A 16,876-nucleotide genomic window follows, 5' to 3' on the forward strand; every position below is an offset into this window, starting at 1 on the left:
ATCGCCAGCCACTGCAGCACAAATTTGATCCCTGGCCAGGGAGTTGACCCAAATGGCATAGCAGACCTCTCTTGTCTCAACCGCTGCTCCCCTCAGCAGTTTATTGCTCCCCGCCTCTGTCTCTGGTGAATCCTCTCACCACTTTCACTTCTACCTACCACAGTTCTTGTATGCATAAATAAATAAATCTTTAAAAAATATATATATATATATCATTTGAAAGGAATGTAGGTGATGCCTTAGGACTCCATTTACCTTGCAAATGGAAATCCTGTTTTTGAAAAAAAAAATCACTAGCAAAGGACTTATTATGTCATTGGAAATGGAATATAATACACATGATGTTAATATGGCAATAGCTAATAAGATGATAAAAATTATCATGCAAACATGTTACTGTTAATTTTTTCCACTGAGTGAAAATAAAACTTAACTCCTGAAACTTTCCATTGAGTTATTTCTGCTCAAGATTGAGAATTTATAAACAAATGAATTCTGTTATATGGATACTTGCCTGCTGGAAACCAAATGAAAGTCCCCTAATTCTTTCATTCAAATTTAGGATAGAACAGAGAGAAGTGACTCTGGGTAACTTTGAATTATATGTATAAAATAATACATTGGTGTCAATAATCACCTTGAAAGGCCTCTCATAACTTCCTGTAAAATTAATCAGTGTTCTTGCCTGTTTCCAGGAGTATATCCTCAAAGGAGTGGTCAATGCAGCTCTTGGCCAGGAAATGGGCTCAGTGAGTATGAGTTCCCAGGTGCTCCATAGTTTGCAAGGCTAGAGGATATAGAAAAGATCCAGACAGATGTCAAAATTCAACCAGCGGAAAACTTTCAGACAGGTTTTTCTTCAGGTCCTGGTGCTTTTCCATATCCCCAATCTAGATTCCACGGTAAAAAGAAATCCATGTTATTTAAAACAAAACAGCCTTAACTCTAAGATGTTTTTTGTTTAAAGAGCCAATTTTTAAAGTGTTTTTTCCCCTAACAATAACTAAGTATTACATGGTTGCATTATTATTTTAAAAAACTCTTTTTTAACCTTATACACCTCTGAGTTTTAATTTTGGCATCTGTAGAGATAATTGTTTCTCTGGAAAAGTGTTTCATAAATGCACTACAGTGCTTTCCAAAATTAATATCTTATTCATTGAACTATAGCATATTAGGTTCTTTTTGGAACCAAGTGAAGTATAAACTTTTTTTCTCCAGCTGACTTTATAGTGCCTCACATAGTAGATAGTTATTGAATGACTGAGTATTTATTAAATCCTCCTATTATAACCTATACAGCTCCTACCATGAGATTGGCTATATGGTAAAAGAGTAATGAATATTTGTTGAATGGATGAATGTGTAAATAAATACTTCTAGGCTAGAATTTGGATATTTCTCCTTTTCCATATGACCCTGCATACATTTTAATTCAGTTTTGGTTATCATTTTCTAGTTGCTTATGCAATAAGAATCGGTATTGTTGGGGAGGATTTAAAGCAAAAGGTGTATATTAAAGCCTGACAAATGTTATAGGCATGAACTTTTATGAAATATTTTTAACTTACTCCTCTATATCAGCTCTGCTTTGTTTTTCAGAGGGATCATATGAAAATTGCCCAGCAGTTCTTCCAGTTGGTGGGAGGATCAGCCAGTGAATGTGGTAGGTCTGAAATCTGTTTTTAGGAGCATGATGGATGCCTGGAGTTGGTTGCCATTGACCCTGTGTCCGGGTGTACTCCTGTAGACTTCCCGTCATAAAGTGTGAGGGCAGAAGCAGGAATGAATATTGGAATTAGCTCTTCTCAACATCTCATCTAAAGAAGGATGAGAGAATATATAAATAGTATAGAGAATAAATGTATTTTTAGTTCATGAGAGTGCAAAAAATTTGAATATGTTTTTTATTTGTATTGATTTTTTTTTAAGATTTATTTTTTTAATTTATTTATATAAGGACTGAGTACAGTCAGAATCACGGGAGGGTGAGAGAATTCACCAGAGCCAGAGCGGGGAACAGAGCAACCAGAAGGACCGAAATACACTGCTGAGGGGAGAAGCAGGAGAGGTCTGCACGCCATTTGGGACCCTCCTTCGGTGGCCGGGGAGCATCCGGGGATCGAACTGGTGCCGCAGAGGCTGCGGGCAGCTTCGCAACCCAGCGCTCAACTGCAGCGCCACCGTGGAGGCCCTTAATTGTATTGATTTTTAAGAGCTGTTTATGTATTAAACTTTTGTCATGATATAGATAATTTTTCCAGTAGGTCATGTGCCTTTTAACTTTATATATGGTATTTTTCCCCTACATAAAATACTTAAATGCCTTTTAATTAAATTTATCTTTTCTATTTTGACATGGGTATCAAACTTAGAAAGTGCCTTTTTACCCTGACAGACATATTGTCCACAATATGTAATTTTATGGCTTCATATTTTTTTTTCAAGTACTGACCTCATCTGTCAAGAGTCAGTGTAATCTGATCACTGTGGTGGCAAGATGGGGATATATAAATATTATTTCAATTAAAAATTTTTTTTAAAAAAGAATGTAAGATTTGAGAAAGGGCTATAAAAAAGGCTGATAGTTAACAGTCTGAATTGATAAGGCTGTCTGTGTTTTCTGCGATGAGTGCAGTCTTCATGTTCAACTGGCCATTCAATATTTGTATCATGACTAAATGTTCATTTTCTTTCAAATGTTTCACCGAACTCATTTAATGAATAAGATTTCCTTTTTGGGCCTCCCTGGTGGCTCAGCACTGTCAGGCTATAGCCAGCCATTGTGGCATGGGTGCCATGGGTTCAATCCTCGACCAGGGAGGTGACCCACATGGCACAGCAGACCTCTCCTGTCTCGCCCGCTGCTCCCCTCAGCAGAGTATTTCAGTGAATCCTCCTGTTCTGCGCCCCACTCTGTTTTTGGTGAATCCTCTTACCCCCTGCATGTCTGGCCTGTACCCCAGTTCTTGTATGCATAAAAAAATAAAATAAGTCTTTAGGGGAAAAAAGTTTTCCTTTCTCTATTCCATCCATTCATACAAGAATTCATTGTGGTGTTGGGAATACAGTAATAAAATAAATTTTTTAAAAAGTAAATAAAAAAAATAAAACTCCCTTTTTTAAAAAAAAAAAAGGCTCTACCCTTTTGAAGCATACAGTCTAGTGGGACAGACTACAAAAATAGTAAATGCATAGCTCATCTAATACAGCTGACTGTGGTCATTGCTATGGGGGAGAAATTGAACAGAGTGAGAAGACTGGCACCAGTGGCAAGGGGGGGATTTACTAATCTGTTACCTCAAATAGGAATCTGATACCAGACCAAAAGTTGGGTCAGGGTCAGATGATTCCATGGAAAATTATTTTTCCACTTGAGATTGGAAGGGCTAGGTTTTCTTAAAAGAATGATGGAGACCAACCCACATTAGTTGAGTGTACAGATGTTAAAGTTGGGTGGAAGGATCAAAGCCCCGGAAAAAGATCTTGGGATACTGTATCCTGCAGGGCATGTGGTCACTTGGTTTTGAGAGTTAACCCAAGAAAACTGGTCACTCTCAAGTACTGTGATCTCTGCTGTGCTGAGGTTTTGTCCACTGAACAGAATGTGTAATTTCAGTATTTAAAAGATGTCAGGGAATATATTCTGATCTCTAAATTATAAAATAACTCAAATTTCAGCTAAAAATAATTTTTAGTTTCATGAATACAAATGATTTCTTTTCCCATTCTGTATCAGATACGATACCAGGGAGGCAGTGCATGGCTTCCTGTTTCTTCCTGCTTAAGCAATTTGATGATGTCTTGATTTACCTCAACTCATTTAAGGTCAGTAGAATTTTTGAGATGACTCTGTGTGCAAAATTCTATAATGTGTCGGAGATAATATACTCTTAGAAAACTCCCTTTTACTAATGGTGGCATTAGTTACATCCACTAATTCCTTAATATTATTTTTGTTGATCTAAGTCATGTTTTATGTTTTATATGTTAATACTCATGTGACTTGTTCTTGGGGTGTCTTTCAGAGTTACTTCTATAATGACGACATCTTTAACTTTAATTATGCCCAAGCCAAAGCTGCAACAGGCAATACCAGTGAGGGTGAAGAGGTGGGTACCTGCTTTTGAAGGTATTTCGATGTTTCTATCTACAAATATTGTTCTGCTTTTCCTCACTGAAATAATATCTTCAAGAATAAAGATTGGGCCTCCCCGGTGGCGCAGCGGTTGAGCGCTGGGTTGCGAAGCTGCCCGCGGCCTCTGCAGCGCCGGTTCGATCCCCGGCTGCTCCCCGGTCACCGGAGGAGGGTCCCACATGGCGCGCAGACCTCTCCTGCCGCCCGCTGCTCCCCTCAGCAGTGTACTTCGGTCCTTCTGCCTGCTCTGCTCCCCGCTCTGGCTCTGGTGAATTCTCCCGCCCTCCCGCGGTTCTGACTGTACCCAGTGCATGTATAAACAAAACAAAACAAACAAACAAATAAAAAAAAAAAAAAGAATAAAGATTATTAAAAGTTCTTTTGTTCCTAAGTTACATTCATTTTTATAGCCATTTTAGTGTTTCCCTTTTTCATAAATTTTATAAAAGCATAACATACAGAGGGAAAAGTATAAACACCAAACTATGTAGCGTGATGAATTTTTAGTGTGAACATACCAAACAGTCAGTAATCAGGTCATGAAATAAAATGGTCAAAACCCTAGATACCCTCTTCTGTCCTTTTTGAGTCACATTTTCCCCCAAAAGCTAACCACTGTCTTGACTGTTCACTCTGTGGATTAACTTATCTAAATTATCAAAATAATTTAATTGAATTAGTCAATTTTGTTATTATTCAAAATATCACTCAAATTCTAAATATTTCTAGATTTCCATTATGGTTTCTTCTTTTTGAGTTAAAACATATTTCATGGTTTTCAAGTATGTGTGCTATCTCTTCCAGGCTATTTTGTTTTGATCTCTAGCTTGCTTGAATTGTGTCATAGAATATGACGTATATGGGCACTCATCTTAAAACGGCTTGCGGCTTTATTGCCCAATAGTGTGGTCACATGTGCTTGAAAAGTGTATGTATTGGGCGGTTGTTGATTGTTTCATTCACATCTTACCCTTGATGACCCTTTCTCAGCTTGTGATATCAGTAACTGAGAAGTGTGTGGAAGTCACTGCAATTTTGTCCCTCACTTTTCTTGGCAGTTTATTTAGAATTTGGTCATTATAATAATGGTCATTATAATAATTTGGTCAATTATTACAATGACCAAATTCATGGTATCTATTAAAAAAAAGTGTGCTTTTTAAATGTATAAGAAATACACTGCTTACGCAGTTGCTGAGGTGAGAAAATGTGCTAGTCATTAATCTAAGGCAAGTTGATGTGGTTATTTTTACGCCAAAAGCATCTTCATCTTTATTCCCTTTCTTTCTTTGTCTTGTAGGTTTTCCTTTTAATCCAAAGTGAGAAGATGAAAAATGACTACATTTACCTCAGTTGGTTAGCTCGGTGCTGTGAGTTACAAAAGAATCCTCTTTTTCTTCTCTATTACATACCATTTGGGATAGAAATTATGTTGCATATTTTCTAGTTTTGTTTTGCATTTTATTCTGTAGAATGAGCAAGCACTGGGCCTCCCCAGTGACGCAGCGGGTTGAGCGCCACGCTGTGAGGCTGTTTGCAGCAGTGTGGGTTCAATTCCTGGCCAGCCAGGGAGATACCCACATGGTGCGGCAGACCTCTCCTGTCAGGCCTGCTGCTCCCCTCAGCAGTGCTTTTGGTCCGTCTGCCTGTTCTGCTACCTGCTCTGTCTCTGGTAAATCTTCTTACCCCCCACACTTCTGATCTGTACCCCAGCTCTTGTATTAAATAAATAAATCTTGTATTAAATAAAAAAAAAAAAAGAATGAGCAAGCACTGAAAATAAGCATTGTGAAGGCTAGTCATAGGGTGGCCAGGAATGTGTGTTATGTGTTTGCCCTGTGGTTAGTTCTACCGTACAACACTGACATAGCATGTACAGTCCTGAAAGATGCCGGCTTCTCCCTCTCGCCCTGTCAAAGTTTCCAGAGCCTCAGTTTACAGTGTTTTGTTTTGTTTTTTTAAAATGATATTATTTTGCTGTTTTTATCTTTTCATCATGGTGCAGGTCTAAAAAAATGCCAAACTGTCAAAACCATAATTTTTTAAATGCATTACATTACCTGTAGTCAATATTTGTTTATCTTTCTCTTGACTCTCTTTTCTACCTCCTTTTTTTCTCTTGAATTTAAAATGTTTACTGAGTTTTTGAGGTCACAGGAATATTTTAGCATCACATATCTAAATCAGGCTACAGATACATGAGTAGGATTGAAATCAATGACAGGTGTCCTCTTTTACGCAGATGAATAAAGTAGAAATGACTGGAAATCCACCCAATTTAAAGAGACAGAGTGATGTGAATCTTAACTTAAATATTGTCAGCATGGTAGAGTTCTGATGGGGAGTCTCCCCCTAAAAGCCGATGGTGCAGGTGCCCTGTGAGGCAGCAGTTCACCATGACTTTGTGTATTTGGAACATAGAACCAAACCCATAGAACAACAAGATGCATAGTATTTCTCTTCTTTTCCTTCTTTTTTAAAGTGACTGGCATGTTTGTTTGTTTTTTCAATTGAGACATGGGCTCAGGAGTACATTTTCTCACCTCAGCAACTGAGTAAGCAATGTATTTCTTATACATTTAAAAAGCATACTTTTTTTTTTAATAGATATCATGAATAAGAAACCAAGACTGGCCTGGGAACTTTATCTCAAGATGGAGACCTCGGGCGAGTCCTTTAGCCTCCTGCAGCTCATTGCTAATGACTGCTACAAGGTGAGTTTGAGCGGGACACTCAGGAAACAGAAGATCATCACATGCTGCTTGGCTGAGTGTTAGGGGAAAGTGTCTGCTGGTGAGAGGACTGACATGGGGATTATCAGACGTCATTCCTTTCGTGAAAGAGCCAAACTCAGAGATCACAAGATTTCAGATTTTATATGCCAATGAAATAATGAGTTAGAGGGAGGCTTAGATTTTCTAAAGCCTGTATATCTTTAGGTACCATCCAGATAGAAATATTCATCTGTCAGTGGAACTTTGGTTCTGAAGCTCAAGAAAGATGTTTTTTGGCATCTAGAGACAGATTTGGAGAAATCATCAGTATTTCAGTAGTAATTGAAGAACTGAAAAATATGAGATTACCCCAGTAAGGAATTAAAGTGAAAAGAGTAGAGGCTGCAAACCAAACCTTGGAAATATTAAGGTGTAAACGGCAAAAGGAAAGATGAAAGAACTAGAAAAAAAGAGAATAAAGGGCCTCCCCTGGTGGCGCAGCGGTTGAGCGCTGGGCTGTGAAGCTGCCCGCAGCCTCTGCAGCGTCAGTTCTATCCCTGGCCACCAGCGAGGGTCCCACATGGCACGCAGACCCCTCCTGCCGTCTGCTGCTCCCCTCAGCAGTGTATTTCAGTCAATCTGTCTGTTCTGTTCCCCGCTCTGGCTCTGGTGAATTCTCTCACCCTCCTGCACTTCTGACTATACCCAGTGCTTGTATAAAATAAATAAATAAATCTTTAAGAAAAAAAGAGAGAGAATAAAAAGCAGTCAAATTTAGTAAAGGGGGGATGGGAATGGCAAAGACAGGGAGGTAGGAGGAATTTGGAGCCCTATCCTAGAAATTAAAAGCTTTTTTCAAAATTAGATTCAAATCTCAGAAATTCATATTTTTTAGAATATTCTTACCCAAAAGATAGGAAAGTATCAGTTAAAGAGAGTCTGCTGTAAATCAATAATAGCTCATTTCAAATTGATTCATTGTAGAAATAAAGTGAATCACCACCAATGGAAAAGATTTTAAAATATAGGAAACTTGAAAATGTATGAGTTGGTGGATGAAAATGATGTGAAATGAGTTGGGGAGGCAGAAGGAAAGAAAACATTAAGACAGCAACTGAGTTCAGTTTGCAGTGTGGTAAGCCTGAAGTGTGTTTGTGGCTCCCAGAGAGATATATAACAAGTGGGCAATTATCGGGGTGAGAGATGTAGTTTAAAAGTGAGTAATAGTTAATGGTGCTGGTGGTGGTAGCTGCAGCGGAGTGTGGGAGACATGAGCCAGTGCATGGGGGGAGGAACCAGGTGGAACTCCAAGATTTAAGGAATAGAAATAGAAGAGTCAGAGAAAGAGGGAGAACATAAAAAGGGACAGAAAGGAAAGAAGAAAGTCAGGAGAGAGGAAAAAGTGCTTGTCATTACTCGTTTTTTTATTCCTGCTTTATCAAAAACCAAGGAAGGAGAATGTTAGATCTGCAACCAGATGGAGTTGCATGAGGTTCAAGAAAACAGTAGTATGGGCCTCCCCGGTGGCGCAGCGGTTGAGCGCTGGGTTGCGAAGCTGCTGGCGGCCTCTGCGGTGCTGGTTCGATCCCCGGCTGCTCCCCGGCCACCTGAGGAGGGTCCCACATGGCGCGCAGACCTCTCCTGCCGCCCGCTGCTCCCCTCAGCAGTGTACTTCAGTCCTTCTGCCTGCTCTGCTCCCCGCTCTGGCTCTGGTGAATTCTCTCACCCTCCTGTGCTTCTGACTGTACCCAGTGCTTGTATAAACAAAAACCAAACAAACAAATAAATAAATAAATAAAACATGCCTCTATTTAAAAAAAAAAGAAAACAGTAGTATGCAGAAACGAGAATCAGATTAGAAAGGTGATTCAATGAATGATGTTACGAAAACCAGTCTTTGAAAAATGGATACTGGAGATATAAAGGAAAATGTGATGCTAACTTTAAAGGAAAAATGGTGTTAGGGATGGAGGCTGCTCGGTCTTTTATAATAGGAAGTATGAATTTTTCTGTAGGGCCTCCCTGGTGGCCTAGTGGTTAAGTCTCAGCACTATCATTGCTATGGCCTGAGTTTGATCCCCGGCCAGGGAGCTACCCATATGGCATAGCAGACCTCTCCTGTCCCACCTGCTGCTCCCCTCAGCAGTGTGTTTCAGTAGATCTGCCTGTTCTGCTCCCCACTTTGTCTCTGGTGAATCCTCTCACCACCCCCACACCTCTGGCCTACACTCCAGTTCTTCTACACAAAAATAAAAATAAAATCTTTAAAAAAAATAAAGAATGTAATTTCGGGCAGAGGACAAGGAATCATGGACAGGGAGAGTAAAGATTCAAGAGAATAGGAGCAGTCTTGGTGGACTAAAGCCCTAGGCGAAGGAGAGGGCATGAGGTTAAGATCAAAGGAGGATAACAACTTTCAAGAACAATTTGGTGTTACCTAGCGCCTCTGTGTCCCACAGGCACCCACTAGTTCAGTGATTCACTAGATGGACTCATACAGTCCAGTGTAGAGTTATACTCGTGACTGAGACTCACTGCAGCACAGGGCCCAGGAGAATGACATGTACAGTGAAGATGAGAGAGGTCAAGGCCAGCTTTCCTGTGCCTGCTCTGTGCATCTTTCTCCAGCTACAAACTCCAGAGACATGTATGAGATGTCCTTGTCCAGGAAAAACAGGACAAAGAGAGAAAAATGGCAAAATTAAGTCCTAACAGTCTGAATAACCTAATTCAAAGACAGATATTTGGGGGAGGAGGGTGGGAACAAAGGGGAAGGGCCCTGTGGCCCAGAGTAAAAGACTGTGGGTGCTTTGATGGTAGAGGTGATATGGTAACATACACCCGGCGTGTGAACCTAGTCCCCTAAATCTCACAGTGCTGTAAACCAATGTTACCTCAATAAAAAAAGAAAGAAAAAATAACCCAACTCAAAACAAAAATAAATGAAAAGTAGTTATTGACAGTAAAGAGCCGTGAGCAAAATGTATATGCTCTCTAGAAGAAATTGCTTCGAATGTAACAATATAGTTAGGTTGAAAGTAATAAAAGGATTAAAAAGATAGACCATGAAACAGTTTCTTTAAAACACAAAACATACACTGACTAGATGATCCCACAATTGAGCCTCTGGGCATTTATCCCAGAGAAATGAAAGCCTGTATCCACACAAATGCTTTTTCACAAATGTCAATAGCAGCTTTATTGTAATCGCCACAACCTGGAAACAATCCAAGTGTCCTTCAGGAGGCAAAGAGTTAAACCATGGTTTGGCATGGAATGCTGCCCAGTAATTAAAGGGGAAAAAAGGAACTGTGATGATGAGTCTGACTCCATTTCTTGCTGTTTGGCTGCTAATAAATTTTAACCTTTACCCCTTCGTATTTCTCTCATGCCCTACATCTGGAGAAAATGATAAGAATGCTTGGCACCCCACCCCCATTTCTGGAGCCATGCCATCAAGTGATTAAAACCACACAAGCCCCTACCCGAGATCAAGAGCTCTCACCCAGCTCCACCCACACTGAAAAACCCGGCCAGTTTTCTTTTCATGTTCCCAGGTCAATTTGGACTTGTTTATGAGACCCGTCCTGCTCTCCCTGGATACCTCAATTATTAAGTAAGAAACCTTTTCTTTTCCCTAAAGATTTATTTTACTTATGCATACAAGAACTGGGGTGTAGGCCAGAGGTGTGGGGTAAGGGGGTGAGAGGATTCACTAGAGACAGAGTGGGGAGCAGAACAGGCGGATCTACTGAAATACACTGCTGAGGGGAGCAGCAGGGAGACAGGAGAGGTCTGCTGTGCCATGTGGGTAGCTCCCTGGCCTAGGATCAAACTTGTGCTGCAGTGGCTACAGATAGCTTCATAGTGCTGAGACTTAACCCTTTGTGCCACCAGGGAGGACCAAGAAACCTTTACACACCCTTTTGGTGTGTGTGCAACATCAACATTTTCAACATCCAAACCAAACTTGGGGTGAAGGCCCCTCTTCCCTTTACATAATCAGAACAAATATCATGCTGAATAAAAAAAAAGGTCCCATACTACTTGATTCCATACACTTAACATTTTTAAAATGTCAAAATGACAGAGATGTAGAACAAATTAGTGATGGCCAGGGGTTAGGGCTGGTGGGCAGGGAAGGTGTGCAGTTAGGGGTAGCATTTGGGAAGTCTTTGTAGTGATGGAGCAGTTCTGCATCTTGATAGGAGTGTGCTTAGTGGTTACATGAAGCTAAGCATTGGAAAAAATGACAGGACTATACACACAGTGTAGCAATATCCATTTCCTGGTTTTGATATTGTGATATACTAGAGTTACTAAGGTGGGGGGGAACTGGGAGAAAGGTACATGAACCCTGTGTACTATTTTTGTAACTTCCTGTAATTCTGTATTTTAAAATAAAAAACATTTTAAATTAACTGACAAGAGTTGTACTCAACAATGTAGATGAATCTTACAAACATATAAAAGATACAAAAGAATATTTGAGAGTATTAGTTCATAAAGATAAAATTCTAGGGACCAAACTCATATCATGTATATATTGGGAAAAAAAGATGTGTGCATAGATGAGAAAATTATCAAAAGTCAAAGAAGTGATGACCATGAAGTATAAACAGGAGTTACTTCTGGAGGCAGTAGGTTGTAGTCTGGAAGGGGCACACAGGGAGCTTCTATTCAGCTGTCAGTGTTTTGTTTTGTTTTTTTAATTGTTTTCTTTTTTAATTTTATTATTTTTTACATCATTTTTCATTTTTGCACAATGTATGCATTTTCATCTTGGTTATAGTCCCCATACAATTCCCACCCCTCCTTGTTTTGATCCTACTTCCTCCTCCCCACCAGTGTTTTCTTTCTTGACCTGGACTATGGGCACATTTGTATTCACATAAATAGTCTTTTTTTAAAAAAAGATTTTTTATTTATTTATGCATACAAGAACTGGGGTTTAGGCCAGAGGTGTGGGGGTAGGGAGTGAGAGGATTCACCAGAGACAGAACGGGGAGCAGAACAGACGGATCTACTGAAATACACTGCTGCAGGGAGCAGTAAGCGAGACAGGAGAGGTCTGCTGTGCCATGTGGGTCAGCTCCCTGGCCAGAGATAGAACTTGTGCTGCAGTGGCTGGCGATAGCTTTGTCTTTAGCCCCTGTGCCACCAGGGAGGTCCTCCACATACTTTGTCATTAAACTGGGGCCTCCCTGGTGGCCTAGAGGCTAAGTCTCAGTACTATCACCTGTATGGCCAGAGTTCAATCCCCGACCAGGGAGCTAACCCACATATGGCACAGCAGACCTCTCCTGTCTCACCCGATGCTCCCCTCAGCAGTGGATTTCAATAAATCCACTGTTTCTGCTTCTCACCTTGTCTCTGGTGAATCCTCTCACTCCCAGCACCTCTGGTTAATAAGCAAAAGAAAAAAAAACCTAATGAATAATATTGAAAAAATAGTCATTGAACTGTATATTTATGTTTCATGCATCATTTAACTGTGTTATTTCACCCCCTTGGAAAAAATTTTAAGAGAACTCAGGAATAAGATTAACCTCAATAAGGTATCAGAACACTTCTTCCTGTGAGACAGGCAGAAAAGAAGGAAGGATGAATGAAAATTATAGGTATTGTTTGAACTGAAAGGAGGAAAGTTGTGGTGTCCCTATAAGGCATAGAAAAAAGCTAAGCAAAGAATGCAATAGCGATCTGAGGAAATTGAAGGCGGTTTACAGCAATAGTTTATAGGAATGGAGAAGTAACTAAACCACACTGGGTAAAGAGGCTAGCCTAGCTGTTCGAAGCCTTGGTGAAATTGGTAACACTGTATATTTTTGATTGCCAGTCAATAAAACTTATCTAAGCAAAATTTAATGATATTTTAGCATGTTCAGCATGCTCAATCAGGCTAAGGAACTGTGTAGTCTGTTTGGGAAAGGTGTGTGTCAAAATGAAGTAAATGTTTCAAAGATTTGTTGGTGTTTAGAGTGGCAGTATAGATCTAGGAATGCTGAGATTTTTTTTTTTTTTTTTTGCGTAGAACTGGGGTGTAGGCCAGAGGTGCAGGGGGTAAGAGGATTCACCAGAGACAGGTGGGGAGCAGAACAGATGGATTTTTGCTGAAATATACTGCTAAGGGGAGCATTGGGCAAGGCAACAGAGGTCTGCGGCACCCTATATGGGTCAGCTCCCTGGCCAGGGATCCAACTCAGGCAGTAGTAATGATAGCGCTGAGACTTAACCCCTAGGCCACCAGGGAGTCCCATGCTGAGAATTTTGGAACAAGATGAGTTTCGAAGCACCATACTCTTGGGTTGAACATGATCAAATTAATTAATATAAAATGAATGATGGTAGTAACCTACAGAATGTATTGAGGAGACCTGAAATATGACCAGTTCCTATCAGTCATCAGAGTTTATCCTCAAGATCAGAATTAGAAGAAATGACCAATACGACTACAGCGAAACTTGACTGTAGATAGAAAAAACATTGTTGAAAACCGAATAAAGGGCCTCCTTGGTGGCTCAAGGGGTTAAGCACCGCACTATGAAGCAATCCACAGCCTCTGCAGCACGAGTTCGAACCCCCGGCCGGCCAGAGAGCAACCCACATGGTGCAGCAAACCTCTTCTGTTTCGCCCACTGCTCCCCTCAGCAGTGTGTTTCAGTTTGTTCTGTTCTGTTCCCCACTCTGTCTCTGGTGGATCCTCTTACCCACCGCATCTCTGGCCTGTACCCCATTTCTTGTATGCATAAATAAATAAATCTTTAAAAAAAAACTGAATAAAGGTAAGATGATTTATATTAAACCATGTTACCTAAACTGTTTCCTCTTTGTTTTGGAGGGAATTTAAATGTATCTAATTTTCTAAGTGAGTTTTGTCATTACCCACGCAGTGGTCTTATAAGTTCTGTTTTATGTTTGGTTTATGTTTGGTTTCATTATGTACAATTACCCCCATACTTTCTTTTACTCAGATGGGCCAGTTTTACTATTCAGCCAAAGCATTTGATGTCCTAGAAAGACTGGATCCCAACCCTGAATATTGGGAAGGCAAGAGGGGTGCCTGCGTGGGCATTTTCCAGATGATCTTAGCTGGGAGAGAACCGAAGTAAGTGAACAATAAGAGACACTACTACCTCTGGGTTTGCTGGTTTGCGAAGGAACAGCATTGTTTTCTGAGATGACATTTTCTTCTGAAAACTCAAAATTATAATGTTTTAGAATGGCAGTAAAAAGATTGAGAGTTTTATAGTTCTGTCTGGCCTTTTTCCTCCAGGAATTTTTTACTTTGTAGAATCAGATCATTCTAAAGCATATATTCTGGGGACGCTGTACTATAGCGCTCTAAGAGCAAGATGTAGATTTGGTGCCAAAAGTGTTGCCCTTTTCACAAAATCTTTTTTCAGTCTCTTCTTTACCTATTGACTTTTTTGTGTGTCTTTCCATTTTAACCTCAAAAAATTAGGAATATGGTGGATAATTCTTTTTTTTTTCTTTTGCATTTTCATATTCCAAAAAACATTGAGACATTTGATTGCATACAATCAAGTGGCTTATAGCTCTCTTTGTGGCAAAAGTTAAAATATTTAAGACTAAGTTCAGTTTTCTAAAAATAACAATGGAACATATTTGTTATTAATGTACGGATAGGAAATGTGACTGTCTTCTAAGTAAATGCTAAAAATTATTTCCTGAAAAAGAAAAAAACTGCTTACTGCCCTGAGTCTACTTCCAGTCCTAGATAAAAATTTAAAGAATTTGATTGGGTGAAAGAGATTTCTTGTGGGGAAAAAAAGTAGAAAATATGAGAGAACCTTAGGGAAAAGACACAGATCTGATAAGGTAGTAGGGATGTTTTTGTATGCATTACTGAAAACATGAATTTTAATTTTAATTAAATTCAAATAACTTAAAACATAAATATCCGTTATGTTTAAAACATAAATAACCTTTATGATATCCTTAACTGTCCTCTCATCTGTATTTATTAATGTATTATTTTTCTTGAAGAACACATTCATTTCTCTGCCTTTGTAAAATTTTACAAATATGGTAGTACCATCCATTTTTTTTAATGGGAAGGAACTTTAATACAATTAGGAAACAATACAGAAAAGGCAAAGAATATAGTTTCTAAATCAAGCACCCAAAGTGACCCGTCCCCTCGTGGGTAAAAGTCCACCCAAGCAGGATTGGCCCAGAGCAAGGTCCCAAAGCCTGCCACAAGTCTAAAGCACCTTTCAGTGGGGACCCACAGAAAAGGATCAGAAACCACCAAACAAGTCTGGAGGGAAAAGAGCAAAATCAAAAGCAAGACAAAAACCACCACTGTCACCTCCCCACGGGTCTCTCACCCACGTCTGTGTCACCCAGTCCACGACCACAAGGCAAGTGCAGTTTCTTCACGTGTCTCTCGGCTCCATGTGCCTCCTCCAGGTCTCCTTCTGGCTCCATCCTGCTTCCTCCTTCCTCAGTCTCCTCTGTAGCTCCTTCTCTCCCTACTCAACTGTAGCCTCTTTTTGGGTGTGGCAGGAAACCTGGAACCTTCCCTTTTCCTGGGGATCATCCTGTTACAATCCCCCCTTTTAATTTTTATTCCACCATATCTATGGTGGCACAGATCTCAGGGTGTAGTCTTAGGAGACAGTCATTTATCACACGAGTACCACCCATTTTAAGATGATTATCATCTTCAACAAAGGAGAATCTACAGCTCAGAGAAATCAATGTCTTGTTAGTACAGATCTAGAATGAGAACCCAACTCCTTGATATGCTCTTTTTCTAGAGGCAAGATAGACATGGAAATACATGTGTCATGTTAGGGAGGTCAAAAAGATGAACAGTATATATGTAAACCATACAAGTAAACAAAGACAATTTGGGTTGATAAGAAGGACAGCACAGAATTTCCATTTTACCATGGAAATAGTAAGACTAGGAAGTTGGTAACTGGTTTACAAATACATAGTAAGAAAGTATATTAGAAGTGCCACATTAGAAGTAAATGAACTGTTGTTACAAGTGTGTTTTACTTGTTCATTTTCATTCTTTATTGAAAAACTATCCTTTCAAACATTTTCCTCAGAGAGACCCTTCGAGAAGTACTCCATTTACTGAGAAGCACAGGTAACACCCAAGTAGAGTACATCATCCGGATCATGAAGAAATGGGCCAAAGAAAACCGAGTGCCTGTCTAAGATAACTCCAGAACCTTAGGGGCCAGCCACCACTTTGACATCATACTGGAAAACCATTTGCCTCCAGTTTAATGTAAGATGCAGGACTCTATTATATTGACATTTTCCTTCCTTGCTATTCAAGCCTCAAGATAGTGAATGACTTTCTTAGACCTCACCTTTTGGCTGAATTAAGTGCCATGGTCTGTACTGTGGCCCCTGTGTGATACGACTAGCAATACGACTTTGGACTTGTCTGGTGCCTTTCTTCCAAAAGTGCTCGGAGTACTGAGTCGTTAACTGACCTTAAGGAGAACAGCATCACTTTGCTCTGTTAGCATTCCAAGGCATTTTCTCCTAGCTGCAATAACAGATGCCTTGATGCTCCAGAGTCCCATCGTTCTGTCATCTTATCTCAGCTGTCTCTGTACATTATCCTGCTTTACTGGGGAGCTCCATAAAGAGTTTTGCAATGCATCTCTGACTCCTGGGAGAGCAGAAATTACACATAGTTTTATGATTCTGAGAATGGCAGTAAGAACCTTTATCAAACTGTTCAGTCATTAGAGGATAATAGGCTTATGGGATTACTCTTTCAGTAACTGATTCCTGGTGATAATAACACGTTACAGTGGAGTAACATGTGGCAGCTTTTAATAGGTGAGTACTATGGAAAAAAAAACAACTGTATGACGCATTTAAAGATATTCAGGAAACAAAGTTTATGAATTGCTGTAGTCACTTCTCTAGAATACTCTAGGTAACAAATCAGATTAGCTTTATCTTCATCTATCTTGTTGAATAAGCACCAGTTTTGAAAGTAGGATGACAGATTACATGTATGCAT

The 16,876-nt window shown here is 39.8% G+C and overlaps 1 protein-coding gene across 4 annotated transcripts in view; it reads left to right on the top strand.

Moving 5' to 3' along the window:
* The window catches only part of IFT56 (intraflagellar transport 56), a gene marked incomplete at its 3' end in the record, with an annotated part of 37,645 nt that extends 21,595 nt beyond the window's left edge, over window positions 1-16,050 (top strand). For 3 of the 4 annotated variants that reach the window (XM_084229508.1, XM_084229510.1, XM_084229511.1), the window contains 8 exons: window positions 696-749; window positions 1,603-1,666; window positions 3,740-3,828; window positions 4,029-4,112; window positions 5,439-5,508; window positions 6,746-6,852; window positions 13,827-13,960; window positions 15,939-16,050. In XM_084229508.1, the coding sequence (XP_084085634.1) occupies window positions 696-749; window positions 1,603-1,666; window positions 3,740-3,828; window positions 4,029-4,112; window positions 5,439-5,508; window positions 6,746-6,852; window positions 13,827-13,960; window positions 15,939-16,050 (714 nt within the window). The remainder of the gene's footprint in view (window positions 1-695; window positions 750-1,602; window positions 1,667-3,739; window positions 3,829-4,028; window positions 4,113-5,438; window positions 5,509-6,745; window positions 6,853-13,826; window positions 13,961-15,938) is intronic. The other variant, XM_084229509.1, reaches the window with a different exon arrangement.
* Window positions 16,051-16,876: the final 826 nt, after the last annotated feature.

This window comes from Talpa europaea, assembly GCF_964194135.1.
Source record: "Talpa europaea genome assembly, chromosome: 3".
NCBI lineage: Eukaryota > Metazoa > Chordata > Mammalia > Eulipotyphla > Talpidae > Talpa > Talpa europaea.